This window comes from Acaromyces ingoldii (assembly GCF_003144295.1).
Source record: "Acaromyces ingoldii strain MCA 4198 unplaced genomic scaffold FA10scaffold_3, whole genome shotgun sequence".
Taxonomy (NCBI): Eukaryota; Fungi; Basidiomycota; class Exobasidiomycetes; order Exobasidiales; family Cryptobasidiaceae; genus Acaromyces; species Acaromyces ingoldii.
The window spans coordinates 1,252,431-1,270,788 of record NW_020290249.1 but is presented as its reverse complement, the minus strand read 5'-3'; the positions used below and the strand labels follow the sequence as shown (position 1 = coordinate 1,270,788).

General features: G+C 57.4%; 9 protein-coding genes across 9 annotated transcripts; 4 read left to right on the top strand and 5 right to left on the bottom strand.

Moving 5' to 3' along the window:
* Nucleotides 1-89: 89 nt before the first annotated feature.
* FA10DRAFT_266830 (hypothetical protein) lies at nucleotides 90-1,396 on the top strand. Its single transcript, XM_025521661.1, has 2 exons — nucleotides 90-861; nucleotides 930-1,396. Exons 1-2 carry the CDS (start codon nucleotides 158-160, stop codon nucleotides 1,309-1,311), a joined length of 1,086 nt encoding a protein of 361 aa, XP_025377538.1. The 5' UTR covers nucleotides 90-157; the 3' UTR covers nucleotides 1,312-1,396.
* On the bottom strand, nucleotides 1,327-2,486 carry FA10DRAFT_266829 (ras-domain-containing protein). The gene has a single exon (XM_025521660.1). It carries the CDS (start codon nucleotides 2,179-2,181, stop codon nucleotides 1,408-1,410), a length of 774 nt encoding a protein of 257 aa, XP_025377537.1. The 5' UTR covers nucleotides 2,182-2,486; the 3' UTR covers nucleotides 1,327-1,407.
* A 203-nt stretch (nucleotides 2,487-2,689) lies between these two features.
* On the top strand, nucleotides 2,690-8,387 carry FA10DRAFT_251784 (hypothetical protein). Its single transcript, XM_025519623.1, has 3 exons — nucleotides 2,690-4,689; nucleotides 4,775-8,146; nucleotides 8,210-8,387. Exons 1-3 carry the CDS (start codon nucleotides 2,985-2,987, stop codon nucleotides 8,221-8,223), a joined length of 5,091 nt encoding a protein of 1,696 aa, XP_025377536.1. The 5' UTR covers nucleotides 2,690-2,984; the 3' UTR covers nucleotides 8,224-8,387.
* FA10DRAFT_266827 (hypothetical protein) lies at nucleotides 8,388-10,598 on the bottom strand. Its single transcript, XM_025521659.1, has one exon. It carries the CDS (start codon nucleotides 10,341-10,343, stop codon nucleotides 8,505-8,507), a length of 1,839 nt encoding a protein of 612 aa, XP_025377535.1. The 5' UTR covers nucleotides 10,344-10,598; the 3' UTR covers nucleotides 8,388-8,504.
* A 63-nt stretch (nucleotides 10,599-10,661) lies between these two features.
* FA10DRAFT_266826 (DNase I-like protein) lies at nucleotides 10,662-12,535 on the top strand. The gene is made up of 3 exons (XM_025521658.1): nucleotides 10,662-10,993; nucleotides 11,067-11,373; nucleotides 11,445-12,535. The coding sequence occupies exons 1-3, from the start codon at nucleotides 10,713-10,715 to the stop codon at nucleotides 12,441-12,443; spliced, it is 1,587 nt and encodes a 528-aa protein (XP_025377534.1). The 5' UTR covers nucleotides 10,662-10,712; the 3' UTR covers nucleotides 12,444-12,535.
* Nucleotides 12,456-13,741, bottom strand: FA10DRAFT_266825 (rotamase-domain-containing protein). Its single transcript, XM_025521657.1, has 4 exons — nucleotides 13,502-13,741; nucleotides 12,940-13,277; nucleotides 12,760-12,872; nucleotides 12,456-12,694 (listed from the first exon to the last, which is right to left on the bottom strand). The coding sequence occupies exons 1-4, from the start codon at nucleotides 13,689-13,691 to the stop codon at nucleotides 12,535-12,537; spliced, it is 801 nt and encodes a 266-aa protein (XP_025377533.1). The 5' UTR covers nucleotides 13,692-13,741; the 3' UTR covers nucleotides 12,456-12,534.
* Nucleotides 13,742-14,303: 562 nt separating this feature from the next.
* FA10DRAFT_286044 (hypothetical protein) lies at nucleotides 14,304-15,152 on the top strand (the record flags this gene model as incomplete). Its single annotated transcript, XM_025524048.1, has 3 exons — nucleotides 14,304-14,594; nucleotides 14,655-14,961; nucleotides 15,025-15,152. 3 exons carry the CDS (start codon nucleotides 14,304-14,306, stop codon nucleotides 15,150-15,152), a joined length of 726 nt encoding a protein of 241 aa, XP_025377532.1.
* A 322-nt stretch (nucleotides 15,153-15,474) lies between these two features.
* On the bottom strand, nucleotides 15,475-16,677 carry FA10DRAFT_286043 (hypothetical protein; the record flags this gene model as incomplete). The annotated part of the gene is made up of 1 exon (XM_025524047.1): nucleotides 15,475-16,677. The coding sequence occupies one exon, from the start codon at nucleotides 16,675-16,677 to the stop codon at nucleotides 15,475-15,477; it is 1,203 nt and encodes a 400-aa protein (XP_025377531.1).
* A 474-nt stretch (nucleotides 16,678-17,151) lies between these two features.
* On the bottom strand, nucleotides 17,152-18,126 carry FA10DRAFT_293954 (hypothetical protein; the record flags this gene model as incomplete). The annotated part of the gene is made up of 2 exons (XM_025524431.1): nucleotides 17,152-17,633; nucleotides 17,686-18,126. 2 exons carry the CDS (start codon nucleotides 18,124-18,126, stop codon nucleotides 17,556-17,558), a joined length of 519 nt encoding a protein of 172 aa, XP_025377530.1. The 3' UTR covers nucleotides 17,152-17,555.
* Between the last annotated feature and the right edge of the window lie 232 nt (nucleotides 18,127-18,358).

The following is an 18,358-nucleotide window of genomic DNA, read 5'->3' as shown; positions in this document are numbered from 1 at the left end:
GACCCGCCGTCGGCGGCGACCTTCATTCAGCCTGATTTTTGTGGTGTGATTTTTTATTTTATTTTTTATTTTTTATTTCTACCCTCGCTCCCATCTCCACTTGCGCGAGAATTGCTTGGAAGAGAAGCAAGCGCATTGGGCTGGCGACGCGGCCGCCATGTCGTCGTCGTGGGCCTCATTCGCGAGCCAGGTCAAACAGGCAAAGGGCAAGGATGTTGAGCCATCCGCGTCCGCGCAAAAGGGCCAAGGTCAGAGCCAGGTCAGCGCCTCGTCGTTCCTCAACCTCAAGGCGGACCTGGCCGCTTCTTCGTCTTCTTCTTCATCGTCGTCTTCGTCATCAAGAAAGAGGAAACAGGATGAGGGGGTCGACTTTCTCTCGAGGCCAGACCGGAAGCTGCCCGCCTTTCTGCGCCCCTCTCCCGGCGTAGTAGCCCGGGCAGCCAGGGACGCCAAGCCATCGTCGTCGTCGTCGTCGTCGTCGTCGTCGTCCAGACGAACAGCGACGTCGTCGTGGGCGAGCACGCCCTCTGCGCAGCTCGATGCAGCCAGGGCAGCACTGGAGCGAAAGGCAAAGATCTACGACAAGCTAAAGAGGGGCAAGACGGCGGGCTGGGACAAGAACAAGCTCAGCGAGTCGGTCATTGACTGGGACCGCAAGGGCTGGCAAGACGGCGACGAGGACGAGGAGGACGAGGGGCACTACGGGGGAAGCAGAGGTGGCGTCGGCGGGGAGGAGAATGACGACGAGCCGATGGTCGAGTACGAAGACGAATTTGGGAGGCTGAGGAGGGTGCCCAGGAGCGAGGTGCCGAGAGACGTGCTTCGACGACAGGAGATGGAGGAAGAGATGCGAGATCAGGGGTGAGTACAATTTTTGCTATCCACGTACCAATGGGCGAATTGCTCATACGGAAGCTATCTTGACAAAGACCGGCCCTGTATGGTCCGCAGTCGTCATTCCCCGTCTATCAACCACCGTCGCTGAACAGCCGGGGCACTGGTGCTGGTGCTGCTACTGCAGCCGGCAAGGCAGGTGAATACCAGCGAGAGGCACCCTCCCACTTTGACGCCTCGTTCGAGAAGCGACATCGGGGCGCAGGCTTCTACCAATTCAGCCAGGACGAGGAAACAAGGAGCAGGGAGATGGACGCCCTCAGAGAGGCCCGTGATGAGACGCAGAGAGCAAGGGCGGACATGTCCGCCGAGAGGAGCGCGTCGATCGGAGAGCAGAGACGGGAGCAGAGGCTCGAGCTTGTCCGAGCCCGGCAGAGAGAGATGGAGGCCAAGAGGGCCGCATACATGCATCAATGAGCGCCCATTCACTGTACTGTTGTATTATTACTACATCCACACCACATGTGCTCGTCCACAATACAAATACAAAGCAGGCGGCTTGTCGCAAGTCTGCTATACGACGACGCAGCACTGCCGGTCCTTTGCCGTGTCTTCGCCGGTCGGCGTCACGAGACCCACGCCCGGGCGACTGTGCCCCTGCTGATGGGCGCCAGCTCCCCGGTCGTGCGCGTTGTTGCCCTTGGCCGCGGCTGCCGCCACAAATTTCGAGTGGATGTCCCTCGCTGCCTGCTGAAAGGCCTCGGTGACATTGAGGCCCGTCTTTGCACTCGTCTCCACAAACATGATTCCTTCCCGTTCTGCAAACGTGCGCGCCTCCTCGGTTGTCACCTCTCGCCGTCGTTGTGCCCCCTTCTTGCTGGTCCGCTGGGCTGGTGTGGAGCCCTCGGACGAGGTCGATGTGTCTGCCTGTTCAGGCCCCTCGCTTGACCCTCCATCCTCGTCCCCGCAGAGGTCCTGCATGTTGCCCACGAGGATGATGCTGCAGCTCTCCTCGGCATGCTGCCTCACGTCCCTGAGCCAATCGGCGACGTGCAAGAACGAGGGCCGGTGGCATATGGAGTAGACGATGAGGGCGCCCGCCGCACCGCGGTAGTAGCTCCTCGTGATGCTCCGAAAGGCCTCGGAGCCAGCCGTGTCCCAGCACTGGCACTTGATTCGCTCGCCCGTCTCGGGGATCTCGACGACGTGCGAGCCAAACTCGACACCCACCGTCGGGTCCGGGTCCGTCAGGAAACGATCATCGGTGAGCCGGACCAGGATCGAGGACTTCCCCACGGAGCTGTCGCCGATAAGGATGAACTTCGAAAGGTAGTCCCAGTTGCTCATGACGACTGCTCAATCGATCAGTGTTCGAAGGGGTGGCCTTCGATTCCGCGTCGTGTGCCTTGCGAGATTGCGTTGATTGGCGGTGGTCTCGGCCTGTGGAGCAAGCCCGCATGGGTGCTGCCTGCCTTGCCTCGCTCGCTCGAGATAAGTCACGTGCCCTCGACGCGCTCAGGGGCTATGACACCAACACCTTTCAAAAGTGAGTCCCCCCCTCTTTGGAGGAGTCTCCTACGAGCCAGAGCCGAGTGGCTCTTCCTGAATAAGTCATGGCGGTGAAGCAGTATGTCAGCTGCTGTCATGGTGGTGCACAGGACACACGGACAGGTCCGCACTTGATATTGCTGAACCATGCAGGCCTTGATTGAGATTGGAGAAAGGGGCTTCATTTGCTCAAGAGGACAGGAGGATTTGACCAAAATAAGGCTGACGCGCTTTGTTTTCTCTGCAAAAGTGCCTGGAGGGGAAAATTGACCTGCCTTGACCTGCAGGGTTAGCCTTCCGACTACAACCTCGACCCCATTTAGTCGCCCGGCGTCCTTGCGCTCCAGCCCTTTTCTCATCGTCGTTCTTCGCCACCTCGAGCGAGCACAAAGGGACGAGCCGCGACGGCTGCTGAACATCCAACAGCCATCTTGGGCCCCCTTCGACGTTGGTTGGGCCAGAGGAAGCGACTGTCGCTTTCGAGCCCCTATCTTTTCTTTTTCCTTTCCTTCTTGGCACTCTGCCTTGCCTCCTGTCACGTCCACGAGCTACCAAACCGACGTAGACGCAGCTCGTCTTCGTCGTAGCAAGCCATCGGCCACATGATGGAGCAGGCCAAGTCGACGCCTCCTCCGGCGGCGAGTGCGAATGCGCGCAGCTCGCCATTCGCCTACCAGCAGAAGCTCCTCGAGCGGTCAGCGTCGAGGAGCAGCACCAGCTCCTTCTCGCTCACCAACGCCGGGGATAAAGGCACGGGTGCGATTGCAGACCCCAGCACACCGACAGGGGCCACGCGCCTGCACCACTCTGGCTCGATCAGGACGAGGTTCCCGATGCCTCACCGGCACACGGCTTCGCTTGACCCGCAGAGGGCGTCGGAGCTGCAGAGGTCACCGGGCGTTGGATCTACAACGACATCTCCGCGAGCGGCAGCGGCAGATGGCCAGTTTGGATCCACCAACAGCCTCGCCTCGTCCTCCTCGGCCGCCTCGTCGTCGTCCACCAACGCCGCTCGCTCCCCCAGCTTCTCTTCATCTACGCCCGGCCTCACCTCTCGACAGGGTAAAGGCCTATCGATGCCGCCCGCGCCGCGGAACGACGATCGTCCTTCGTCGCCTACTAAGTTTGCAGGCAGCCCGTTTGCGCGGTCAACGTCGCCCTCCAAGTTCACCAGCTCCTATGACCGGCCGCCATTGTCACCCACCAGGAGCCCCACCTCGCCGACGATGAGGGACGACGCTTCGTGGATTGGCAGCAACGGCAACTCATCCCCTCGCAGCGGCGGCGGAGGTCCCAATGGCAGCTTCTGGAGTTCATCGTCAAACTCGCACCATCACACCCCCTCGGCCGTCCATTTGGGAGGCGTCAGTGATCTGAAGCGCTCCAGCGTCGGTGCGCTCAAGATCATGAGAGACTTCACCACCAAGACCGATGGCTCTGCTTCCAGCTCGGTCGATGCTGGCCACACGCGCATGACTGTCGGCCGTGGAAAGTCGCACCGCACTGCCCTCGACGGACAGGACCTCAACGCCGGCCTTGGTCTCGTCGAAAAAAACGAAGGCAAGCCGAGCCGACCCGGCCGCATGGAGAGCGAGGACCAGGAGGGCGAGATTGTCTTGCCGGGCATCACAACGGGTGCCGAGGATGTCGCCGGCCTCTCGGGTCGCATCCGCTTGGCGCGACAGAACGGGCCAGGGACAATGGCGCTGGGCCGGTCAAGTGCGATCTCGAGCCTGCCGTACAGCAGCAAATGGATGGACACGCAGAGACATCTCCTCCAGGCCTACGAGTACCTCTGCCACTGCGGAGAGGCAAAGGAGTGGATGGAGCACAACGTCGGCGAGGAGCTGGGCGCCGTCGTCGACATGGAAAACGAGATGCGCGACGGCATCTTTCTCGCCAAGCTCGCTCGCAAGTTTGAGCCAGAATGTGTGCCTCGCATCTTCACCCACCCCAAGCTCCAGTACCGACACACGGACAACACAAACTACTTTTTCCGCTGCCTCGAAAGGGTCGGCTTGCCGCCCTCGTTCAACTTTGAGCTGACGGACCTCTACGAGAAGAAGAATTTCCCCAAGGTTGTCTACTGCATCCACGCCCTCAGCCACATCCTGGCCAGGCAGGGACGCGCCATCAAGGTGGGCAACCTCGTCGGCAAGCTTGAATTCTCCGACGATCAGCTCCAAAAGACACAGAGGGGTCTCGATGCCGCAGGCGTGGCCATGCCGAGCTTCGGCGCCGTTGGCAAGACGCTTGCCAAGGAGATGAACGTCGAGCCCGAACCTGAGCCTGAAACGGAGCAGGAGCGTGAGTGTTGATTTAGCGCTCAAGCATGGCGCGAGTGATCGACAGGGAATTTGCTTGATAAGCTGACACTGACATTATTGTACAGGCATCGACCGGGAGCTGCGAGAAAACGAGGGCTCCGTCATTGCGCTGCAGAGCATCGTCCGAGGCTTCCTCGCCCGGCGGAAATTCGAGCGCATGTATGCCGAGGAGATGCAGAGACGACGCGAACAGGAGGAGAGGCGGCGACGGATGGAAGAAGAGAGAAGGCGGCGCGAGGAAGAGGAGGCGCGACTCGCTCTCCTTGCTGAACAAGAGCGCCAGGCGCAGCAGAAGGCCGATGATGAGCGCATGCTCGCTGCCATGGCGCCCAAACTGCAAGCCCGCGTCAGAGGAGCCATGCTTCGAAAGCGCTTCTACAACGACATCAGCTCCCTTGACCAGCATGAATCGAGCGTCGTCGGCGTCCAGGCTCATGTCCGAGGTCTGCTCGCCAGACGCGCTCACGAGGAGCGCATCTTCGCCTTGGCCGACGCCATCGAGGACATTATCAAAATGCAGAGTGCATGTCGGGCCGTTCTGGCCAGACGCGCTCTCCTCTCCACAATTCGTGCTATGCGAAGCTCGACGGACAGCATTGTCGGCGTCCAGGCCCAGATCAGAGGTTTCCTCGCACGGAGGACGCGGCAACAGATGAGCGCCGCTCTCCAGAGAGTAGAGGTCACACGGTCTGTCGGTGGTCTCCAGAGCTTTGCTAGGGCGGCCCTCGCGCGCAAGAGGCACCAAGAGCAGAGGAAGCAGCTCGACTTCATCACGCCCGACGTCGTACCCGTCCAGGCACAGATTCGAGGCGTGTTGCAGCGAATGGAGTTCCAGTGGTGGCGATCCTACATCCACGACAGTGAGCCCGTCGCCATCCACCTCCAGTCGCTCATTCGGGGTCTTCTGGCCCGGCGTACCTTCAACAACCGCATGAGACACTACCGCGAGCACATGGACAAGGTCGTCAAGATCCAGAGCCTGTTCCGCGGGAAGCAGCAGGGCGAGCAGTACCGCAGCCTGACTGTGGGCAAGAACGTGCCCGTGGCCACGATCAAGAACTTTGGTCACCTGCTCAACGACAGTGACCATGACTTTGAGGACGAGATCGAGGTTGAGCGGCTCCGGAAGCTCGTGGTGAAGAGCATCCGTGAGAATCAGACGTTGGACAATGACGTATCGGAGCTCGACACCAAAATCTCACTCTTGGTTAAGAACAAGATTGGCATCGAGGAGCTCATCAAGGCCAAGAATGAGCGAGGTCTGCTCCGACACGCCGAGGCTACTGCTGCGGCCACGCTGGCTCGACGCAACTCACTCCTCTCGGCCGCCAGCGACCCGTTCGCCGACGTCAGCCTCGATCGCCAGACAAAGCGCAAGCTGGAACTGTACCAGGAGCTCTTCTACACGCTCCAGACGAGGCCAGAGTACCTCGCCCGCCTCTTTGCTCGCGTCGGCCGGATGGAGATGTCGGACAAGCAGAAGAAGCAGGTCGAGAAAATTGTTCTGACGCTCTACGGCTATGCTCAAAAGGCTCGTGAGGAGTATCTCCTCCTCAAGCTCTTCCAGCGTTGCGTCGCAGAGGAGCTGAGCCTGATTACCTCGGTGCAAGAATTCATGCGAGGAAACGCCCAATTCATCAAGCTGGTCCTGCAGTACAACCGTGGAGCCAAGGAGCGAAAGTACCTGCGCGACCTCCTCGCCCCGCTGGTCCATGGGATCATGGAAGACGATGGCCTAGACCTCGAGACGGACCCCTGTGCAATCTATCGTGCGACGATCAACCAGGAGGAGATGGAGACTGGCCAGCGAAGCCAGCGACCAATGGAAGTGAGCTTCCATGAGGCCCTTGCCGACCCAATGGCAAGGACAATCTTCATTAGACACCTGCAATCCCTTCGAGGCACCACAGATGCGTTCCTTTTGCATATCACCGGCTCCACGGCCAAGATGCCTTATGGCATCCGGTATATTGCCCGCGAGGTCTTCCGAGCTCTGCAAGAGAAGTTCCCCAGCGAGCCCGAGAGCTCGCTTCTCAAGGTCGTTGGCCACCTCGTCTACTATCGCTACCTCAACCCGGCCATTGTGGCGCCAGAGGGCTTCGATGTCATTGAGAAGCTCGTTGGACCGCTGCAGCGCAAGAATCTGGCTGAAGTGTCCAAGATGCTCACCCAGATTGCCGCCGGCCGACTGTTCAACGACGACAACCCGTACCTGCAACCGCTCAACGACTATGTCAGGCAGGCCAGCGACCGTTTCCAGAAGTGGTTGCTCAACGTCATTGAGGTGCCCGACGCCGAGCTGCAATTTTCAGCAGACGAATTCCTCGACCACACGGTGCAGCAGCGGCCCGTCATTTACATTTCGCCCAATGAAATCTACTCGATGCACCTTCTCGTCGCGGATCAGATCGACGCCATGGCTCCCCTGGCCGAGGACCCACTGCGGACAGTCTTGACCGAGCTCGGGCCGCCACCGGTGTCGCAGACGCAGGAGCTCAACACGGCCCGAGACAGCGAGATCACGTTTGAGCTCGTCTCGCGAAGAACCTCGCTCAAGGATCCAGAGGCAGAGACAAAAGCGCTCTTTGTCGAGACGAAGAGATTTGTCCTGTCGCTGCTCAAGGTCCAGTCTGGCAAGACGCTCGTCGATGTCTTTGTTGCACCCGTGACGGAGCAAGACGAGATGGCGTGGGAGGAGATTGTCTCGCTCGAGGTGGCAGCCGACCGGCAACGGCAACGAGGCCAGCGCCCGCCGGCGCCACCGGGGATGCCACGCCTCGAAGACGTGCGCCGTATGTCGTTTGGCGAGCTCAAGGCAAGGACGCTGGAGAACATGCTGCAGCTCGAGCAGCTCGGCAAGGTCTCGCGCCACAACCAGTACCAAGAAATGCTCAACGCCATCGCCATTGACATTCGCAACAAGCACCGCAAGCGCATCCAGCGCCACAACGAAAAGGTAGCCATGCACACGACCCTCGCCAACCTCAAGGAGAAGAAGAGCTACCTTGAAGAGCAGATCAACAGCTATCACAGCTACATTGACGCCTCGATGCAGACGATGCAAAAGAAGGGCAAAAAGAAGTTTGTGCTGCCCTTCAGTCAGCAGTACTTTCACCTGCGCAACCTCAAGGCCAGCGGCAAGGTGCCTAAATTTGGCTCGTACAAATACACGGCTGCCAGGCTCTTTGAGAAGGGCGTGCTCCTCTCCATCGACCAATTCAACGAGAAGCAGTACGACCAGATCTCGCTTACGATCAGCTCCGACGAGCCGGGCCTCTTTACGATTGACGCCAGCGTCTTGGGCGTGTCGGCTGGCACGTGCGACCTGCGAATCGAGGATCTGCTCGAGGCGCAGTTCAGTGGCCAGAGCAGCCTCTCGCTCATGGACCGGCAGTGCGTCGTGAACCTGAATCTCTTGATCCACCTCATCAACAAGAGTGAGTCCATCGTCTTTGAATCTGCTTTGTCTTGCCTACTCATCGCTGACTCTCGTCGCTCAGAATTCTACGCCTGAAACGACCTTTTCTCCCTCTCTTCTTTGCCTTGCATCGTCGTTCTGGATCTTTTTCTCCCTCTTTCTTCACTGTCCATAAATTTATGAGCCGCCGTGTCTTTCTCTCTTCTTACGCGCTCTGTACGACCTTTGTAATGGAACGAAATGAACAGTCTTGTTTGCTCCTCTCGAGAGGTGGATGATAGCAGTGCAAAATGTTCCACATTCAGATGAGATATGGAAAGCGGTTCTAGTATTGATACAGTACGATAGGCCGGTGCATATGGGAGTAAGATCTCCTTTTACGGAGGCAGCTCCGTCTCCTCAAGGTTCATGTCGAGGTGTCTATAGTAAGCCAGACGGCCTTCCTGTCGCCGCTTTGCTTCGTGGTCGATGCCATTCGTCGTCCCATTGGCTGGTCTCGGCGATGATGACGACGTCGAAAAGAGCGACGGACGCAAGTCGAGTTCGCAGAGACGGCTGTCAGTGACGCCAAACAGGCGGTCGTGCTGCGCAACGAGGCTATAGACCGGCGAATTGCCTCCTCGTGGTCCGCTCGCGTAGAGGGACCACCCTCCTGCTTCGCAGTCCTCCTCGTCGCCTTGCTCCTCCACTTTGGTGCCGCAACGCGGCGGCCGAGACGGTGGTTCCTCGCAATCGCCGCTGTTCTCTGTTCCGTTTAAAGCAATTTCCCCGAGGGCGCCCTCGCCAATGACAATCTGCCGCTTGGCCGTGGCATTGAGATGGCGGTGTCGCCGTGCCCAGGCCGAGCAGAGGGGCACATCAAAGAACTTTACGACACCGTGCGTGGCGACGCCGGCCGCCACACTCCTACCTCCCTTGCCCACGCCCAACGCCAGACTGAAGATTGCGCTCGGCCCAAACCGATCCTGGAACTCATACACGGGACTGCGACCCTCGTCGGCGCCAGACGAGAGGATGCGCGGGACGTCGTACACGCGCAGAATGCCATCGTAGCAGCCTGCAAAGAGCAGTTTGGGATCGATGGGTGTCATGCCAGAGCCCGTGGGAGCAGCACAGGGCGAAGACGAGGCAAGGGCGTGGACAGCGACCTTGCGTCCCGGCGCGCATGTCAGGCCAATTGGCCGACCGGGTCGGTGGGTCTTGCTGTCCAGGGGAAACACCACCAGAGGTTCGGATCCCATCGTCCCGACTGCAAGCCATGTTGCTGGTGAGGAACCGGCTGCACCTCCCAGCCACATGCTCCAGGGCCGCTTGCCGATACTCCAGCGATCGACGAGCAAGAGACGGACTGCCCTTCTTGTCCTATTAGCGGCGCCGTCTTCGAACGAGACCTTGTATAGTTCAATGACTCCGTTCTTGGCGCCAAAGGCTACAAGGCCCCTTTGATCCGAATGGACACTCTGAATGGGGGAACCCGTACTGTGGGCATGATCCGAGAGCCATGCAAGGTTGACAAAGTTGAGTGGTGTATTCTTTGCAGAGCGGCTCTTCCTCGTCGCTGCCCTTGTCGCAGTAGTAAGCTCCGCGTCGATGTGAATCACTTCCATGAGACCGTTGGCGCGCCCTATGGCGATCCACTCGCCCTTGCGATCGAGCTGTGCGCACGCACTGATGTCCCAATAGGCTGTCGAGCCACCTCCCGCACCGTCGAGACCGTTTGGGTTGATGAGCAAGCTGAGTCGGCCGCCTTGCAGGTCGATTGGGCCAGACGTCGAGAGGGCAGAGGCGGGCCAGCACCGCAGCTCACTGCGCGTGAAGAGGAGCAGCGAGGAAGGCGTGAGGAGAAGCAGAGGCATTGGCCGTGCCGACGGGTGCTGAGGCGCCAAAGTAAGCCCTGCTCCCCCTTTGCGAGGCGACTGAGACGCAGGTGGGGGAGGCAAGCCATTCTGCGAGGCGATCAATCGACGTTTTTGCCAGTTGCAATCGACGCATACAGTATGCTTGGCAGGCGAGAAGCTCTTGTTGCTGCTCTTCGAATCGGGGGCCGCGACGACGGATAGCCGACGAGTTCCGCCGCGAATGAGAGTGGACCAGCCGTGCTGCTCTACGACGCGATGCAATGCCCTGCAGGTACGCGACAGACTTGCGAGTGACGAGGCATCGAGATGCGAAAAGATAAGGAGCAAGACGTCGAGGTCGACGTCCTCCAGCGCCATGTCGATATTGTCTCAAATCCCCTTTCAGCTTCTGGGCGATGTAGAGGCTCCAAGGTGGAGAGCCCACTCTGCCTTCGGTGCTAAATAATGTAGCCGTGTCCCTCCCCTCCCCTCCCCACTCCCTCATCCACCGTCTCCACCTGCCGACCTTCCTGGTACGCCCCTACCCAGACTTCTACGAGAGTCTTTCCCAGTGACTTTTCGCTAGGGCGACAAAGGATCCTGTCAGATAAAGGGTAAAAAGGAATGAGTTGGTGGTGGGCGAAAAAGAGGTGGAGGGGTCCTCAGTGCACGTCAGTTTCAATTCATCTTGCATTTGGACACGATCGCTCTTTTTCCCCCAGCGCTGCCCGCATCTTCGAAGACGCCATGGCGACAGCCGCGATGACGCCGTCAGCATCGGCCTCGTCATCTTCAGCGTCGTCATTGCCACGAACGACGACGAGGCTCAAAGTTCTCTCCCTCAACGTATGGGGCCTCGCATTCTTCTCCAAGAAGCGAGACGTCCGTATCCCTGCCATCGCTCAGCAGCTCGCCGCATCAGACTACGACATTGTTGCGCTGCAGGAGATGTGGTGCGAGAGCACCGACTGGAGAGACTTGCGGACCCGATGTTCCGGCCGCTTTCCCTACAGCAAATTCTTCTATGGGTGAGGGACACATAATGAGCCTTGACCAGGTCAAGTCTTCTTACCAAACTCCCTCTCTTCACTCTTCCTCCAGCGGCGCCTTCGGGTCAGGCCTCGCCTTCCTCTCGAGACAGCCCATCGTAGCGACGCAGACACACCCGTATAGCCTCAATGGGCACCCGATCTTTGTGCACCATGGCGACTGGATCGCCGCAAAGGCGGCTGGTTGCGTCACCCTCTCTGTCGAGGGTTTAGGGCTCGTCGATGTCTGGAACACGCACACGGTCGCAGCGGGGGGCGAAGATGGCCCAGAGAGCAGGAGAGCCCACCGAGTGTCTCAGGCTTATGAGCTCGCCTCGTTTGCCAGGCTGAGTGCCGAGAGAGGCCACCATGTCATCTGCGTGAGTATAGGTCGTTCTTCCTTTGTGCGAGGCATTCAAGGTCGATACTAAGAAGACGAAACCATCCTCAGTGCGGCGACTTCAACAGCACTCCACCATCCCTCTCCATTGCTGTACTCCAGGACGTTGCTGGCCTGACTGATGCCTACAGCGCCGCCAACCCGGAGCGTTCGGCCCATGCGACGTCGCTTCCCAACCAGCGCAGCTTGAGGCGGCCCGATCCCCGTCGGTGTATCCACGAGCTAGGGGTGACATGCGACTCGCCCATCAACACCTGGACCGCCGGCAAGAAGCTCGACGAGCGGGCACTCAAGGGTGCAGGCAAGCGTCTCGACTACATCTTCTTCCGTGGGCCTGCCAAGGGCACAGCAGCCACGGGCCCAGAGTCAAAAGTCAAGCTGCAGTGTACCCAGGCTAGAGTCTGTTTCACCGAGCTCGTCCCTGGACATGAGGTCTCGTACAGCGATCACTTTGGTCTCGAGGCCTCGTTTGATATCGTCCAGGATCAGGCGCAAGAGTCTCAAGACGCTTTCACACTCTCGCCCAAGATGGCTCAGACGCTCACGGCTTCGCTCTCTGCTTTTTCCTCTGGTCTCGTCATCGCCCGTCGTTCGCAGCACGTTCATTTTCTGGGCTTTGTCGCCGCTGTCGCGCTCGCTATTTTCTTTGTTGGCTTCTCCGCCAGCAAGACCCTCGGTCGTGGTGGGCTCGCAGCCGTGTGGACATTCTTGGCCATCGCCTGCGGCTGGGCAGGCACAACGCTGCTTTACAGTGCCGTGGTGTGGGGCGAATGGGAGAAACGCACCTACCGAACGTTCCTGGAAGCTATGGAGCTCGAACTGAACATCTATCGTCGTCAAGAGGAGGAGTGGTCGGCCAGCAGGCAATCGCCCAGCACGAGAAAGGCTGAGCTGGCCGCGTCAGCATCCTCGGCCAACGGCAGCACCGCGTCTGCCCACGAGGCTGGCCCAGCCTCGTCTAAAGAAGAGAGCCTCGTCAGCATCGACCCCGAAGACGGCGGGGCTGGGAGCACATCGAACGGAGCCTCTTCGGAAACCAATCTCATTTGAGAGAATGTCATCTGATAGTCGGTCGACGTGTCATGCTTGTCTTCTGCTTTCATTTTCTTCCATCATTAATTTACAGTGACGTAGTGATCGGTCAAGCTGTCCTGATGATGAGATGGTGCCCACTGTCGCTCTTGACGACATCGCTGAGCTTTCCGACGGGCAGGCTGAATGCTGCGTCCTCAAAAGCCTTTTGCATCTGACCCTTTGCAAAGAAGCCGAGGTCGCCACCCTTTTGCGCAGACGAGCAGTCCCTTTTGAATCCAGCCGTCAGTCTATCGATGCATTGGTACAGAGGTTTTGGGTTGAGAGGACTCACGAGTGCACCTTTGCGAGCGCTGCAAAGTCTTGAGCCGAAGGATTCGGTCCCAGCGTCTTTGCGTGCTCGAGTAGGATCGCTTCGGCCTCCTCTGGCGAGCGGGTGATGTTGCTCTGGTGCATCTCGAGTCAGCGAGATTGACGATTGAATTAGGCAAGGGGGCAGCAGAGTTGGACGTACCTCTTTCCAGCTACTGGGCCTCCGGCTGTTACGGTGCTTCACGAGCAAATGGCTTGCTCGGACCTGCGCGGGCTCGGCCGCCTGCCCGGTGGCGCCTCCCAGGTAGTTGGCGCCGGGCAGCGACGCGACTTCTTCCTCGCTGATCGAGTCCGGCTTCTCCCACACCGACGTGTTGGTGGCACGGTCGTAAAAGTAGGGCAGCTGGCGCGAGTTGGAGAAGCGCACTTCCCAATCCTGAGACGACGACATGGCTTGGTTGTCTGGCTTGGACGAGGGCGAGTGAGCGACGCTCGGACGTGTTCGCGGTGGAGCAGCATCTGAGCCACGTGTTCCTCGAACTTCGAAAACAGGTGGTGTGAGATAAAAATATAAAAGACGGTCGCGCACTGTGGCTTGTGACAGGCTTGTGACCGTTGCTCGATCTGTCAAGATCGTTCTTCTGATGCATCCTTTCTGGCGAGACAGCCAGCCCAGGCAGCGCAAGTTTGGTGGGCTTTTCGTTGCTTCCTCAGGCAACTGAAGTCCAGTAGCTCGCCTTAAGTCTAGGCAGCCACTTTCTCACCTTTTTCACCTTTGCCTTCCGTGCCTCCCAAGCCTTGAGAGTGAAACAAGGCCTCGAACGGTGGCGCAAGCTTTCCCCAGCGTATTCTCTTGCCCGAACGGTCATTGCTTGTCAAGGTCATCACATTGAGCGACCTCCTGATATGCCATTGCTTTTTCGACTCCGCTAAAGTCTCGCTCTTTGTCCTCATCGCTAGCCTGAAGGATAAAGGGACCTCGGCCCAAGAAATAGCGCCGGCGAGCGCGGACTGACGGTTTGAGTGGGAAAGGCGACGGTCGGAAACCCGTCGCACGCAGTTAGTACGCTTTTTGGCTCGTTGTGAAAAAAACCGTCACACGTCAAACAGGGACAGGCGAAAGGACTCATCTCGCACTATTGAGCCTAAATCGAGGCTTGGCACGGGACTGTTTTTCACCCCGATTTCAAAGCGTGAACAAGCACTACCCGATCTCAGACTACAGCCAAGCTCTCCCCATTGTCAAAAAAAAAGGTACGGGCAACTTTTCCCCGTTGTCAAAGCACGAGCCAGCTCTCCCCGAACTTAAACTCCGAGAGAGCCCTCAAAAAGGAAAGAGAGGTGTCGACAGACGTAGGTGGCACGTGAAAGCTGTCAAGTTGAGGTCACAAGTCGACCTATGCCTCTCAAAGACATAAAAGGGAGACGTACGAAAAACAATTGGTTTGCTTGTAAGATCACATGTGCATCCTCGACAAACGAAACAGGAAGTGCCACGTCTAACTTGAAAAGAAACTTGCTCTCATCACAAAAATGTCTACCATAACCGCAACGGTGACTGCGACCATGACAGCATCGACGATGCCCCAGGCTATCAAGATTGCTCGGCCCCCAAAGGATGCCGACGTCTATCGGAAAGTTCAATACATCATGTATTCTGCCCACGAGATCTTCCGTGAAGGGTACAACAGTATTGTCAAGCTGCTCAGACAGGATCTCCAGGACGATCTGCTCAAGAACGACGCCGTCAACTTCATGGACTACGTCCATTCGTGGTTCTACGTCATCGATCACCACCATCATTCAGAGGAAAGAATCCTTTTTGACGTCTTCAGAAAGAACGGCGTCTCTATCGATGTATGTTGACAATGCACTCTAGCCGTGGGCACAGATGCATGCTCAAAAGATCCTCTTTAGTTGGAGCTGTCGCAGCACAAGCAAATCGACGAAGACCTCCAGAAAGTGCACAAATATGTTGAGGAGTGGACCTCGTCACCTGAAAAATTCGACAGCGCCGAGCTCCTCGTTCACTTCGAAAAGCTGGGTCCCAACCTGTTTGAGCACCTCAACAACGAAGTTGTCACGCTTCTCGATCCCGAGACAGTGGCGAAGGAAATCGGGGCAGAGGACCTTCAGCATCATCAGGACGCCTTCTCAAGAGCTGCACAGAAAGAGAGCGATCCGACGGTTACTTTTCCCTACGCCTTGACACACACGAGCCCAGGTGAGTGCCGCTTGACTCCTGCTTTTGATTACCGGGAGACTGAAGAAGTGTTCGATCCTGAAGAGCAAAAGGACTGGCATGAGGCGCCCTGGTTCGTCGTCCGTATCTTCGCTCCAATCTGGTACATCAAACACCGGGCCGCCTGGAAATATTCCCCGTACACACTATCTTCTAGCATTCCTCAACGCTGAGATATGGAGGCTATAACGAATCGGAACGAATGTGACACCTGAACGCTACAGTCATTCACTCTCGCACCACAGGGTGCGATCGCGATTTCTTTTGATCGCCTCTCATTCGTTGTGTCTAATTGGTGCGATGCGGTCTTCCAGAGGTTTCACTTTCAGAATTCGGTAGGGATTGTTCACCAGAGTCAAGGGCGCAATTTAACAAAGTTCCGAGGACGATGTGAAGAGATTTTATCATACAGAGAAGTGAGAAAAGATTTACGTGGCGGCTGCGCTGCCTTGTGCGAAGGGCTCGGAGTGATTGTGTAGCAGAGCGTAGCTGCCCTTACATGAGAGGACGCATGGGAGGGCGCACGGTGCTGTAGCGAGAGCCTCCTCCAGATGGAGGCTTGGGCGGACGATGTACGGGGCGAAGGCTTGCATTGCGTGGTTCCTGACAGCGACCAACGCGGTCTTTGTGCTTGGAGCTCTTTTGACAGAGTCGTTCCAAATCTAGCGCCGCCTGTAGAACATGTTCAAGAACTTTGGGCTTACTGTCCTTGTAAACCATGTAGAAGTTCGTGTACTTGTCCTTTGGGAGACTGGTCAAGAATTTATCGATGAGTATTTCCTGCGACAAGTTGGCGATGGATGACTGCATGTCCAACTTCCTCATCTCGCCCACCATTTGCTCCATGTTGACAAAGCGCAAGTTACGAAAAGCACACAGAACCTTGGTGACCCTGTCACCGGTGAGATGTGCTTGAAGGAAGGCTTCCTTGAACTGAGGCCAGGTGAGCTTGCCACCGCGGGCCTTACGCTCATAACGGTACCACGTGAGCGACCGGCCCTGCAGGGCACGAGAGACGACCACCGGCCACCTAGCCTTGGCGACGCGACTGTCCGTCAGCTGCTCGACACAATCTTGTAGCCAGTGGCGGGGGTCATCCATGTCGTCGATGAAGTCGCGCAGAACAGGTGGCTCGGCGTCCTCATGAGCATTATGCAGCTCCTCGTAATCCACAGATTTGAGGTACTTGGAGCCAGGGTCGTCCCCTCGACGTTCGGCTTCGTTGACGTTCATGGCTGCGCCGTTCATTGTTTTGGTGGGCTGGTTGGCATAAAGTGTTGCAACAGGCTTGTCCAAGCGTCCAACACCGACATTTGGGCTGTATTCCCGCTCCTGGAAGCGCAAGCTGGGGCTCTGCTCAGTCTTTTTGAAGCACCTGTCCTTTGTGTCATTGTCGCTGCTGAGTTGGGCGAGAATGGTCTCGAGCTGAATCTTCATCAGCTCAAGAGTCGAATTAGCAGCCACAGAAGTCTCAGTGAGCCTCTCGATAGCCGCACGATGGGCCTCGAGGACAGCCGTCACTGCTCCTAGCTGCTGGCCGAGCTGGTCGACCTTGATACCGAGCCGGCCATGGGCCTCAGCCAGGTCAAAGAGACTATCCTTGATTTGGTTGATCATGCTGGCTTGACCAGCCAGGCTCATGGGTACGGAGGTGAGACTGGGCTCATGTGGAAGCAGGACCGAGGCTGGCGCTACCATTTTCGAATCCTTTTTCACCCGACGATAAATTGACTTATTGTTTGATTGGTGACTGGTTTGACGTTGCTCACCGAATAATTACTCGAGCTGATTGTTAGACTGATTCCGGATGTTGATGTTGACAGCAAAGACCGTTTTGTCGTTGTGCGCGTGTCGTTCTTTAAAGAGCACAGAAGCACTCTGAGACCCAACAGAGGAATCGATTGAGGAGTTACGGAAAGAAAAAGAGTGTCTCCTTATGAATGATTTCTATGGTGAGCAGGGGCCCACAAAAGGCTGATGAGACGACGACACCATTTATACTGTATGTCTCTAAATTCTCAATAGAAGAATCAATTGAGGAGCACAAAAAGAAAGAGTGCCTGTTAATAGTCCATTGCGCCGAACACAGCGATGGCATGGACAAAGGGGTGCCGCAGTCAAAAACCACCACCCTCTCCGAACCCTAAGGCGACGTCCTCGTCGCCGTTGGTTGCCTTTGCCCGGGACCTTGGCGTCATCAGTTGGAGTTCTGGGAGCTCGGCGTACCCGCAGTCGTTGACGGAGTTGAAGAAGTACTCTGGCCGAGCTGATTGACTCCTTCGGAGAAGTCGGGCGTTAGCGAAGACCTCGACCGGGAACGATGCAGCTCGCCCAGGCTGTCCCTGAATACTAAGGTTATTCCGACACCCGCGTGCTGCGGCGACGCCGAAGCCATCAGGGCTCCCGATCGTTCAGACGACGAGAATAGAGCAAGAGATGTAAAAGAGAAAAAAGAGCGTGTGCAAAGGAAGTGATACATCAGGCGTCGTGGAGATGCTCGCGATCGCGCTCGGAGCACCTAGACGCGTGGTCGAAAAAGTGGAAGCCGTCGGAAACGTCGAATCTCAACCCGGCATTCATCGCGCAGCCATCGGCGCCATTGTCGGCAATCGCCGCGCACGGCGACCGGTGCCCTCATCAGACGAAACCGAATTCTAGGGCGATGCCAACGAGTGATTAAAAAACAGTTCAAGGAGAAAAAAGTACATTCCGGACATTGAGAACGAGCCTAAAGCTCGTCCGGAGAAGTAGACACGTGAAGCGCCGGACGGACCGCGTGCCGATAAGGACGTGGTTGAAGATCGCTCCGACGATGACAATCCTCCAACTCAGTTCCCAGAGCTGGGCAGAGGTTGCGGCGTCCCTGCTCGCAAAATCTGCCGCCGTTTCCTCCACACGGCGAGACAGCTGCTCGAGGATATGTTGAAGCTGGCTCTTCAACTTCCCAATGGTGTCCAATTGGGTGGCTAACTGAGTTGAAGCACGCTTTAGGGCCTGACTAAGATTATCAACCTTGCTGTCATGACTGTTGAACGCCTCCCGTAGACGTCCGACGTCTTCGGCGACCCTAGCAACATCACGAGCTAGGTCGTCGACGTTGGGTGGAGGCGGAGGGAGTAGAAGTGGCGTTTCCTCTCCCGCTGACATTTTCTATTGCTGAATAGAAATTGATAATACGCGTTTGTTGTAATAATTTGCTTGCTTGCTGATAGCTACTGCTGATCCTTCCGGACGATATCGATGACGATGATGATGATGACGAAGACTGTCTTGGCGATGTGTGTGTCGATGCAACCAGTACAAGGGACCCACACTTTACGTAAAGTGTGTCTCTGAGATCTCAACAGAGGAATCGATTGGAGAGCAGTTTAAAGAGAAA

What these genes read in the sequence shown, in the direction of transcription:
- FA10DRAFT_266830 (XM_025521661.1), top strand. Translation starts at nt 158, where the DNA reads ATGTCGTCGTCGTGGGCCTCATTCGCGAGCCAGGTCAAACAGGCAAAG. An exon ending in GAAGAGATGCGAGATCAGGG is followed by an intron (nt 862 to 929) that starts GTGAGTACAATT and finishes ATCTTGACAAAG; the next exon opens with ACCGGCCCTGTATGGTCCGC.
- FA10DRAFT_266829 (XM_025521660.1), bottom strand. Translation starts at nt 2,181, where the DNA reads ATGAGCAACTGGGACTACCTTTCGAAGTTCATCCTTATCGGCGACAGC.
- FA10DRAFT_251784 (XM_025519623.1), top strand. Translation starts at nt 2,985, where the DNA reads ATGATGGAGCAGGCCAAGTCGACGCCTCCTCCGGCGGCGAGTGCGAAT. An exon ending in GCCTGAAACGGAGCAGGAGC is followed by an intron (nt 4,690 to 4,774) that starts GTGAGTGTTGAT and finishes ATTATTGTACAG; the next exon opens with GCATCGACCGGGAGCTGCGA.
- FA10DRAFT_266827 (XM_025521659.1), bottom strand. Translation starts at nt 10,343, where the DNA reads ATGGCGCTGGAGGACGTCGACCTCGACGTCTTGCTCCTTATCTTTTCG.
- FA10DRAFT_266826 (XM_025521658.1), top strand. Translation starts at nt 10,713, where the DNA reads ATGGCGACAGCCGCGATGACGCCGTCAGCATCGGCCTCGTCATCTTCA. An exon ending in TACAGCAAATTCTTCTATGG is followed by an intron (nt 10,994 to 11,066) that starts GTGAGGGACACA and finishes CTCTTCCTCCAG; the next exon opens with CGGCGCCTTCGGGTCAGGCC. An exon ending in GAGGCCACCATGTCATCTGC is followed by an intron (nt 11,374 to 11,444) that starts GTGAGTATAGGT and finishes AACCATCCTCAG; the next exon opens with TGCGGCGACTTCAACAGCAC.
- FA10DRAFT_266825 (XM_025521657.1), bottom strand. Translation starts at nt 13,691, where the DNA reads ATGAGGACAAAGAGCGAGACTTTAGCGGAGTCGAAAAAGCAATGGCAT. An exon ending in GGAAGGCAAAGGTGAAAAAG is followed by an intron (nt 13,278 to 13,501) that starts GTGAGAAAGTGG and finishes CTGTTTTCGAAG; the next exon opens with TTCGAGGAACACGTGGCTCA. An exon ending in GGCCCAGTAGCTGGAAAGAG is followed by an intron (nt 12,873 to 12,939) that starts GTACGTCCAACT and finishes GAGATGCACCAG; the next exon opens with AGCAACATCACCCGCTCGCC.